The 11,570-nt window shown below is 43.1% G+C and overlaps 1 protein-coding gene across 2 annotated transcripts in view; it reads left to right on the forward strand.

The window, feature by feature from the left end:
* Positions 1 to 2,051: 2,051 nt before the first annotated feature.
* Positions 2,052 to 11,570, forward strand: part of Sec23b (SEC23 homolog B, COPII coat complex component) — a 41,723-nt gene continuing 32,204 nt past the window's right edge. Inside the window, exons 1-4 of one of the 2 annotated variants that reach the window (XM_028893255.2) lie at positions 2,052 to 2,250; positions 5,465 to 5,699; positions 7,761 to 7,818; positions 10,153 to 10,239. In XM_028893255.2, the coding sequence (XP_028749088.1) occupies positions 5,479 to 5,699; positions 7,761 to 7,818; positions 10,153 to 10,239 (366 nt within the window). In that variant the 5' untranslated portion in view covers positions 2,052 to 2,250; positions 5,465 to 5,478. The remainder of the gene's footprint in view (positions 2,251 to 5,464; positions 5,700 to 7,760; positions 7,819 to 10,152; positions 10,240 to 11,570) is intronic. The other variant, XM_028893254.2, reaches the window with a different exon arrangement.

Here is an 11,570-nt window from a genome sequence, read left to right on the forward strand (position 1 = left end):
AAAGCTAACTGTCCATTAGCTAGGCAGGAGGTGTAGGCAGGAGAGCCAGTCAGACAGAGAAGCAGCAGCATGGGCAGTACATAGATGAGGTAAACAAGCCTCAGGACAGCACATAGATTAATAAAAATAATTTAATTTGTAAGAGCTAGTTAGTAATAAGCCCAAGCTATCAGCCAAGCATTTATCATTACTAATATGTCTCTGTGTAGTTATTTGTGAGCCAGCTGGTGGCACAGAAAATTCTACCTACAGCTTGCTGTTACTCTCGTATGCCCCCACCCCCCAACTCCACCCCTGCCCCATCAATTAAGTAGCCCTTAGCTAGGCTGGAACTCATTATATAGATCAGGGTGGTTTTGAACTCACAGAGGTCCACTTACTTTTGCCTCTTGAGTGTTGACATTAAAGACATTTGCTGCCATTCTTAGCAAATCCCTTATATTTTGTATGCTTACAAAGTCAACACCATGTGGCTATTTAACACCAAGACCTACTGCCAATCTGAGGTGTAGGCAGATGCTGGTAGACCACAGATGCCATGGCTTCTGCCAGCCTTAGAGACTGAAACTGGGGAAACATTTCCTTTGATGGCCATTTTCCAGCAGGGAATCCTTGCAGGGGTGGAGGCATTCTCAGTTCAGGATTTCTCCTTTTACATAAATTTGTACTTTTAGAAGCTGGAACTTTCTATGGGTGGGGTCTGAACCTCAGGGCCTATTTCTTATTGCCCCAGTGTAAAATACTAGGTTTTGCATTAATGATGCTGATCTCTTTTTAATTATAGCTGCTTCCTCCACATCTGCCCCATCTGCAGCTTTTTTCATGTTCATGTTCTTGTTCTTGGCATACTGCATACTTTTTACATCTTCCAGCTAAATACTCATCATAAGCCACAATACAGTTGATGAACAGTAACTATGCCTCAGCATGGATATGATGTTATACTCTCTTGAAATTTCTTTATCCATACTAGTTAGATGGTGTCTGTCTTAGTTAGGGTTTCTATTGCTGTGAAGAGACACCACAGCAACACTTATGAAGGAAAACATTTAATTGGGGCTAGCTTACAGTTCAGAGACTTAGTCCATTATCATTATGGCAAAACATGGTGGTGTGCAGGTAGACATGGTGCTGGAGAGGTAGCTGAGAGTTCTATATCTTGATCAACAGGCAGCAGAACGAGACTGTGAGCCACACTTGGCCTAGCTTGAACACATAAGACCTCAAATTCCACCTCCATAGTAACACACTTCCAACAAGGCCACCCCTCCAAATAGTGCCATCCTGTATGGGCCAAGCATTCAAACACGTGAGTCTATGGGGCCCATTCCTATTCACACCATCAGAGTCCCTATTGAATTTGGTTCACTCAAGTTTTCGGGACACAGCCAAACACAGCCATATTTTTTGCCAGACTAACAACACCAATAATCTCTTGTCCATTTCTCAGCACAAGCTTTGTTCCCATCTGAAACTTCATAAGCATCTCTGGTTAAGATGAACTTTTTTTTTTTTTTTTTCCACTTGTAAGAAAGTGTAAAATGACAGTGGCAGTCACAGAAATTTGTGTTCCCCTTAAAAAACGGACTCTTTTAGTCTCCTAAAGTGCTTGAACAGGACTGTACCCAATTACACATCCTTGTTGGAGAATGACAGGAAGATGAAACAGTCTCTTCTGGGCAAAGGAGAAGGGCAAGTTTTGTTACGCGAAGAGAGAGTAAGGGCACCTGCCAAGCCCCTTCCGCAGGCTGACCTCCTCTTCCGCACAACTTCGGGTTCCTCTGGGGCTACACGTCACTGTTCTCGCTTCCCGGTAACTAAGGTGACAGGAGGGACTTCCCTCTGAGGCAAACAGGAGTCGTGTTGTGTCAGGGCGGACGCCCGAGGAGCGCGGAATGCGTTTGGGTGACGGGCCCACAGGCGCCGAGGTTCTGTGCAGGAGAAACTTTTAGGGATACATTCGAGAAAGTACGCACCCTAAGGAACTCTGAAGTTCGAAGTTCGAAGTGGGAGAAACTACGGCTTTGCCCTATTCAAAGATGGCGGCGCAGCTTTTCTGACTGTTTCGCTTTTACTCGTCAGCCAGAGAACCGCGCTCTGATTGGCCAGAACATGGCGCCGAGGAATGACGTACTGGAGCACTGACCAATCGACTGTGAGCTGAGGTGGACTTGGCGGTGGAAGCCAGAGCCGAGTTCTGGGTGTCCGTGGGGCGCGGAAGGCTCTGTCCAGGTGAGCGGCTCCGGACAGGTGAGCGGCCCTGCTCTGTTGAATGGGCGCTTAGGAGACAGGAGATGCCGGGGCAGGTGGGCTGCTTCTGGGAGGAGTCCTGTTCTTGTCAGGCTGAGCAGTCAGAGGAACTTGATGATCCAGAAGCCGGATGAAAGTGACGCGTCCGCGCCGTGCCTGATGGCAGAGGACCGGCTTCTGACTCCTTAGCCTGCGGAATTGGGGTGGTGGTCGTGGCGTGAACATCCGGAAGGACCGAATCCCCATGAAAACCTTGAGTTTTGCTTTTTGATAAGTGAAACCAGAACCCAGATCTTCAGCACAGGGTTAGGTGTTGTTTAGCCGTGTCTACAGATGGTTAGTAAGTCCTGGAAAGTTATGTCCTGGAGAGGTGAGAGCCTGGAGAGTGGCTCAGATGTTTTATTGGATGCCTTTCTAGGCCTTTTATTCATTCATTCATTCATTCATTCACTCACTCACTCACTCACTCACATATTTACTTTCTCAGATATCCTTACATGTTGAGAATTTGATATGAGCAGTGGACTCATGGCCCTTGAAAAATGTACATTTTCTCGACACATAGAATTTTTTTTTATTTTTTTTTTATTTTTTGGTTTTTCGAGACAGGGTTTCTCTATGTAGCTTTGCGCCTTCCTGGAACTCGCTTGAGACCAGCTGGCTCGAACTCACAGAGATACGCCTGCCTCTGCTTCCCGAGTGCTGGGATTAAAGGCGTGCGCCACCACCGCCCGGCGACACATAGAATTTAATGAAAGTACACAGAACTAAAAAGGATTCATGAATTCATTGGAATCGTCTGTGCGTTACGTGTGCAGTATTAAGAAACTGTGGTCTAGAAGGGTCAGGAAAGGAGGCCATGGGAAACAGGGAGCAGATTTTAAGATGTAGATACTTGGGGACCTGTACCTTTTAAAGAACTTTAAAGAGGGGTTGCCGTTATTTAATGGGGTTTGCTGAAGTAGTTGCTAAAAGTGATGATATTCGAATGTATGTACCTGTGATTTATTTATTTGGCCCCCCAGGAAGGTGCATAGTGCTTTCTGTGTAGTCAGTGTTTCAGCTTCCTGTGTTTGCCAGAAATAACAAGTAGATGCCTTAGAGTTTCAGTTGGAACAGACATTTGGGGTTTTTGTTGTGCGGATTCTGTATGGTAGAATAATTAATTTGCTTTTCTGGGCATGTAAAATTGCCCTTATCCAAGTTATTTCTAGTATGGCATTCCTCAAAGGAGACATCAAGCACTTTTGTCATTAAAAGCCACTTTAGTATTTTATATATACAAAATATCACACACACATATATATGCATGCACACACACACACACACACACACACACACACACACACATATATATATATTATATATATATATATATATATATATTTCTTTTTTTGGTAGTATCCCCCTGTGTAACCCAGGAGGCTTTGAACTCCTTTGGTTCTTCTGCCTCAACCTCTCAAATATGGATATTACAAGAATTTGCCCCCCATTCTCATAGATTCAATTTTCTTACTTTCCTTTTTCTTTGTCTTATTTATTTTTGTGACCATGTGCATGTTGTGTGTGCACCTGTCAACTCACCCATGTTGGGGGCAGAAGGGCAATGCTGTAGTATTGGGGACTCTCCTTACGCCCTTTATGTGGGATCTGAGGACCAAACTCAGGTTGTCAGACTTGTGGGGCAAGCACTTTACCCACTGGGCCATCCTGCCAGTCCTTGCTTGTGTTCCTAAAGGGCTTGTTCAGTGGAACCTCAGTAACTTCTGGGACAATCAGTGTATTTTAGATCATGAATAGGATGCATCCACTCAACAACATTGGGGTTATCTGAGTCTGAAAGCTTAGTGTGAAGGACTGATTTACCAGAGTCTTTCAAGGATGAGCATGAGCAAACATGGTCAGGAAGGAGGACAAGGTGAGACCCAGTACAAAAGCAAACTCCCCTTCATAGTTTTGGTATGCACACTAGAAATGCTTGCGTGCCAGGCTGCTTCCATTAGTAACCAGATTCTCAAATCAGCATACAGTTCTTTTCTCCACAGTGAGCAAAGTGTTTGTATGTGTGTGGGAGGGGGAGGGGGCAGCACAAAGGCCAAGGTTACTTGGAATGTAACATTTCATACAGTGTTTACTTTGATTTATAAAGAAAGGAAGGGAAGGAGGAAAATTGCTGGCTGATGAAACAGAGTTTGAGACTTACTTTTGGACACGTATTGAAATTGGCTTGTCTGAGGAATTTAACTCAGTGGTAGAGTGCTTGCCAAGCATGCACAAGGCCCTGGATTTAACCCTTAGCATCACAAACAAACAAATAACTAAATAGTAGTAATATCCAACTACACACAGCTGACAAATGGTCAAGCAGTTCAACCTTTAACCTCTTTGACTAATTTTCTTTTGAAGTTCTGCAGAGATAGTTTGAGAAAGTGGTCTGATTAGTTTTTGTTTTTGTTTTGCCAACTTAACACAAGCCATTGTCATTTAATAAGTGGGGGACCTCAATTAAGAAAATGCTCCCATCAGGTAGGCCTGTGGGGCATTTTCTTGATTGATGATTGATGTTTGAGGGTTCAGCTCACTATAGGCAGTGCCACCCCTAGGCAGGTGGTCCTAAGTTGTATAAGAAAGCAGGCTGAGCAGGCCTTGAGGAATGAGCCAGTGAGTGGTGTTCTTCCATGGTTTCTGTATTAGTTCCTGCCATGAGCTCTTGCTCTGGCTTTCCTGGAAGATGATGGACTATAGGAGTAAACTGAAATAAACCCTTTCCTCCCCACATTGCTTTTGGTCATGGTCTTTTTTGTTTGTTTGTTTTTTGAGACAGGTTTTCTCAGTGTAATAGTCCTGGCTGTCCTAGAACTTGCTTTGTAGACCAAGCTGGCCTCAAACTCACAGAGATCTACCTGCCTTTGCCTCCCAAGTGCTGGGATTAAAGATGTGTGCCACCATACTCGTCTTGGTCATGGTCTTTAGCATAGCAGTAGAGAGCTAAGTAGTCCACTTTGGGGGTCTGAGAGAAGAAAGTTACTGTTTTCCCACAGTGACAGGTTTTTCCACACTATGTTTGTGAAATACTATGTTGTAAGATCATCTCTTTGTTTGGGACTGAGTGCTGGATTTCTGGTGTGAAACACGGCACCTGGCTTGGGGCCATCTTTTTTTTTTTTTGAAGATCAGCTGAGAATGTTGCATATAATTAAAGCTTTATTTTTAGTTTCTTTTTAGACTATGGCAACATATCTGGAGTTCATTCAGCAGAATGAAGAACGAGATGGTGTGCGTTTCAGTTGGAATGTGTGGCCTTCTAGCCGCCTCGAAGCCACAAGGATGGTTGTGCCCTTGGCTTGTCTCCTCACTCCTCTGAAGGAACGCCCAGACCTCCCTCCTGTGCAGTACGAGCCTGTGCTTTGCAGCAGGCCGACCTGCAAAGCTATTCTCAATCCACTGTGGTACGCATTCCTTACAAACACTGGCAAAAATGATAAGAACAGGAAATTGTCATCTTTATGCAGTTCTCATAAAAGTCACTTGATTTCTATAGAAGAGTTTCCAGTTTGAGATGAGAGTAAGTAGATGTTGAGATTCTTAGAGGAGGAGTGCTCATGGAAACTTCTGCTCTGATACTTCAGAGGAAATTGGAATTTTTTTTTTTTTTTTTTTTTTTTTTTTTTTTTTTGAGGCAGGTCTCTCTACCCAGCCCTGGCTGTCCTGGACTCATTATGTAGACTGGCCTCCACCTCACAGAGATCTTCTTCCTCTGCCTTCCAAATGCTGGGATTCAAGGAAATTGGAATCTTATTTGAACAAGGGAGGCTAGAACAAGGGACAGTTTGGAATTGTCCCTCCATCCCTCCCTCCTCCCTTCCTTCCTTTCTTTGCTCTTCCCCTCCCCCCCCCCCAGATTAGCAGTTTGCTTCTGGCTTTTTTTTTTTTTTTTTTTTTTTTTTTCTGAGACAGGGTTTCTCTGCGTACTTTTGGAGCCTGTCCTGGAACTTGCTCTATAGATCAGGCTGGCCTTGAACTCACAGAGATTTGCCTGCCTCTGCCTCCTGAGTGCTGGGATTAAAGGTATGCGCCACCATCACTCAGCCAAGGGATGGCTTTTAAAGTATCAAAAAATCCAAAAACTTCACTCTTTTTGTATATACCCTATATGATGATGTAGTATGTCTGGAAGAAGTAGTAGACAGAAGAATTTGTGTGTGTTTTTTTTTTGTGTGTGTGTGTGTATACACGTGCTTACACGAGGGGGCATACATATGTGCATGCCGTTTGCATGTGGGTACCTGTGGAGGGCAGAAGAGGGAGTTGAATTTTTTGGAGCTGGAGTTGCAGGAGATGAGGGCTGCCTGGCATGGATGTTAGGAACTAAACTGTTCCTCTACAAGAGCAGCAAGTTAGCCACTAAGTCATTGCTCCAGCCTGGCAGAAGAAGTTTTGATTCCCAATAATTTTACTGTTGAGTGAACTTTTTTAAACCTGAGATTCTATTCTATTCTATTCATATTTGGGCACTATTGGGAATAATCTTTTCCATTATTTTTTGAGGTAGAGTATCCATGTTGCATAACTTGGTCTCAAACTCTAGGGCTTGTGTGGCCATCTGGCATCTGGGAGGATATGAGACTGCAGAAGTGTACCACCATGCGTGGCTGAAGGAACTTTGACGCAAGTTGAGAGTATTAGAATTTTTGTATGTAGGAGCACTCTTTCCTTTATTTCCCTTTGCTTTTCTTTCTCAAGCCCATATTAGGAAAGTCTCTACCCTGCTTATAAAATGATAACCGTTGCCTCGTAATATCCTAAGTGCAGGAAGGGAGAAGAAGCAATAGAAGCTTTATCATGAACCATTTCTAGCAGCTTTACCCACTTGGAAACTTGCTTTCCATGGCCTTAGTGTGAAATGTGCTTTTATTATTGAAATTAAGAGGTTTTATATAGGGGCTGGAGATAGGTGCCTCAGTGGTTAAGTGTACTTGCTACTCCTGCAGAGACCCATGGTCATGTTCCCAGCACTTACATGTGTGCGCAGCCTTCTGTAACTGCGGGACCAGGGGATTCTTTGCCCTGTTCCGGCCTCTGCTAGACAAGAATGTGCTGCACATACATACAGGCAAAACACAGATACACATAAAATACAACTAAACAGATCTTTAAAAAAAAAGTTTTCATGGTTGAACAATAAAAAAATGTTGGATGTATCTTGACAAACAGGTTAAAATGAAGGCAAAAGGAAATAGCTTATAGTTTATGTGAGTGAAAAAAATCCTAAAACACGATCATTGAACTGGAAAATAGAATTTACTAAGTACAAATATTTGAGGGAAATTTTTGGTGTACTTGATAGGCAGTTTTTCCTGCAGTGCAATTTCACAAACCCTTCTGTATATGCACACTCATAGAAACACATTCCTGTTTAATTTATGGAACTTTAAATCTACATGTGATTGCTTTCTAGCTTGAAAATAAATATAATATCTCTTTGTGATATTTATTTATCTTTTTTACAGTCAAGTTGATTATCGAGCAAAACTTTGGGCTTGCAATTTCTGTTTTCAAAGAAATCAGGTATGTAATTTAAGACTCCATACATATTTATATGTTTCGTTTTTGTTGTACTACACTGGAAAAGATTACATGAACCTGAATTTCTTCTTTTTTTTTTTTTAATTAAGAAAAATTTTTCATTCATCTTACATACCAATCAAAGATCCCCTCTTCCCTCCTCCTGCCCCCGCCAGCCTCTTCCTCCTGACCCACTCCCCTCTCCCACCCACAAGAAGGCAAGGCCTCCCATGGGGAGGCACATTCAGTAGAAGCAAGTCCAAGCCCTTCACCCTGCCTCAAGGCTGCACAAAGCATCCCATCATAGGTAGTGGGCTCCAAAAAGCCCACTCATGCACCAGAGATGGATTCTGATCTAACCGCCAGGGGTCTTCCCAAGCAGATCAAGCTGCACAACTGTCTCACCATATAGACGTCCTAGTCTAGTCCCATGTAGGCTCCACAGCCATTGACCCATCTTTCATGAGTTCCCTCTAGTTTGGTTTTGTCATCCTTGCGTGTTTTCCCATCATGATCCTGATGCACTTGCTCATAGAATCCCTCTTCTCTCTCTTTGACTGGACTCCTGGAGCTCTGTCTAGTGATTGGCTGTGGCTCTCTGCATCTGCTTCCATCAGTCATTGGAGAAAAACTCATGTTTGTCCTTCTGAGTCTGGGTTACCTCACTCAGGATGATATTTTCTAGTTCCATCCATTTGCCTGCAAATTTCATGATGTCATTGTTTTTCTCTGCTGAGTAGTACTCCATTGTGTATATGTACCACATTTTCTTAATCTGTTCTTCAGTTGAGGGGCATCTAGGTTGTTTCTAGATTTTGGCTATTATGAATAATGCTGCTATGAACATAGTTGAGTATGTGTCCTTGTGGTATGGTTGAACATTCCTTGGGTATTTGTCCAAGAGTGTTATAGCTGGGTCTTGAGGTCAATTGATTCCCAATTTTCTGAGAAACCGCCATACTGATTTCCAGTTTGCACTCCCACCAACAGTGGAGGAGTGTTCTCCTTGCTCCACATCCTCTCCAACATAAGCTGTCTGCAGTGCTTTTGACAGATGAACCTGAATTTCTATCTACACTGGTAATTAGCAGTTTTTGGTCATCTCAGGTAATGGCTTTTGTTAGGCACATTTGTGTTGAATAGTAGGGGACATAGAATTCTTTTATCTTTGTAAGTTTTCTATAGGAAGTGAATATGTTACCTAAAGAAAATACATCTGCTGTTTATATTTTACTGGACTACATTAATTTTCCAATTAGATGGTACATGGTATTGAATTCTCATCATCTTGTAACTTTAGGGTTCCAGTAGCAGTGTCGATCTCCTTCTGCTTTAAAAGTGTTGCTGGGTGGTGGTGGTGCACACCTTTAATCCCAGCACTCCTAGGTGGATTTCAGAGTTTGAGGCCAGCCTGGTCCACAGATTGAGTCCTAAGAGTCAAAGCTACAGAGAAACCCTGTCTCAAAAAAACAAACAAATAAGTGTCATTGTTGTCCTCCCTGCAATAGGGTTTTTCTGTGTAGCCCTGGCTGTCCTGGAACTCAGAGATCTGCCTAGCTATTGGCTGTTCAGCTTTTTATTACACCATTCAGGTGCCTTAGGTAGGCAAGGTGAAACAGTAACACATTTTCACATAATTAAACAAATGCAGTATAAAGAAATGCAACACATCTTTACACAGTTAAGTACTATTCCACAACAGTGCCCTTGAGCTCTCTGGCTCCTATAATCCTTTTTCCTCCTTCTTCAGGTTTCCCCCAGGTTGGTCTAATGTTTGCCTGTGGGTCTCTGTATCTGTTTCCATCAGTTGCTGGATGAAGCCTCTCTGATGACAATTGGGCTAGGCACAATCTATGTGTATAACAGACTATTCTTAGAAATTATATTGACATTTTCCCCCCTCCAGTTATGTTTGGTTCTATCCTAGGTCTCTGGGTCATCCAGCCTGTGGGTCCTGGCGTTCCAGGCAGTGTCAGGGGTGGGCTCACTCCTGGCATGGGTTTTGGGCTAGCCTTTTGGCTAAGATAAGTATAGTATCTGTTTTTAATCAGTAAATCTTTTTGAAGGTTATATGGTCATAGACATGTGAGAGAATTAGAAGTTTTGAGTGCTAATATTTGTGTTTTAGCAACATGTTTTATGCATTCAGAATTAACATGGTCATGAACCAGTTTTACAAGTGGAAAATAAGTGTCTCATGCTTAGCTGGGCCTGGAGCTGGAGCTCAGAAGTGGTGCGCTTGCCCATGCCTAGGCTTAGTCTCCAGTGCAAAGAAAAAAGTGGAACACAAATCACTTTTAGCCCTTATTAAATGTTGTTTTGTTTTCTTCTTATTAGTTTCCTCCAGCATATGCAGGCATATCGGAGGTGAATCAGCCTGCTGAATTGATGCCTCAGTTTTCAACAATTGAGTACATGATCCAGGTAATTTTGTCATGTGTTTGATGAACACTGTTAGAATTGAGTTTCTTTTGAAATACTTGAAGTGATATAGATCTCTAATCTGTCCGTGAAAGGTAAAGCTGGTGTCCTGGGAGCAGGATTCTAGACAGTATGTTATAGTACATTTGTGTTACTGCATTATTTTCAGGTCTTGAAAGGCTTCAAAAAATGTGGAACTGACTAAATTTAAAGCCTGTCTCCACAGCCTTCTCCATTTCACCTGAGACACTTCATCAGCTTATAAAATGTATAGCTCCTTTTCTGTCTGAGGGTCCTTGTATGCTAGAAGGAGAGATGGACTTGCAAGGATCATCTTGCCCTGAATGTAAATCCTGCAGTCTGTTTTCTTTCCCACCTCCCTGCTCTTAGCTGCGTCCTCTGGATCTCCCTACACATTCTGAGACTTAGGCTCCTCACACACCCTGCTCATGATCTTCCTATCTTGAGAATGAGTTCAGTGAAATCAACAAACAAAATGCATATGAGGAGATGAACAGTAGTGGAGGCTAGCCTGGGATAGAAAAGCTAGACCCACCCCTTCCTATTCTCATCATTGACTTCTTTCTTCCACATCCCGTATCTCATTTAGTAGACCATCCATTGACATACTCTTCAGAACATACCTAGATTCCACCTGCCACACCTTCCCCGTCCCTAGCATCCTGGGCCACCTACCTCCTCTCACTAGACACACTGACAGTCTCTTAGCTGTTCTCCCTCATTTACCTTTGCCTGTTTGTATTTTATTCGTAACCCAACAGCCAGTGTAACTCTAGAAACATATGTCCTGTTACTTCTCTGCTCAGAAGCCTCCACTGATGGACTGAATTGGCCCCTCCTCACTCAAAGCAAAAGACAGTCTTCAAGGCCCCATGTCTCATCTCCCCCTAGTGTCCTTGTTCAGCCCCATGGGCCTTCTTGACTCCTCAAGCGTCACACCTGCCAGAGGATGTTTGATCTGTCTCTGTCCTCAGGTTGGAACTCTTTTTCACTCTCTTTCTGTGTTGTCCCCCACTGCCCTGCCCTCTTCCTCCCATAACCGTGATCTGTTAATGTATGTTTATGTGTGTATGTGTGTGGATACACATGTGGAGGTCAGAGGATAATTTGTAGAAGCCAGTACTTCTACCTTGTGGCTTCTGGGGATTGAGTGCAGGGCATCAGGCTTGGTTTGGCCTTTATCTGTTGAGCCATCTTGTCCCCTCAAACCCCTCAAACTTTACCTTCTTCCTGAAGCTACCCTTCTCTCTCTCTCTTTCTCTTTTATTTTCATTTTTTATTCATTTACTTTTTGAGACAGGGTCTTACTATGT

The sequence above is a fragment of the Peromyscus leucopus genome, chromosome 4, assembly GCF_004664715.2.
Source record: "Peromyscus leucopus breed LL Stock chromosome 4, UCI_PerLeu_2.1, whole genome shotgun sequence".
Lineage (NCBI taxonomy): Eukaryota > Metazoa > Chordata > Mammalia > Rodentia > Cricetidae > Peromyscus > Peromyscus leucopus.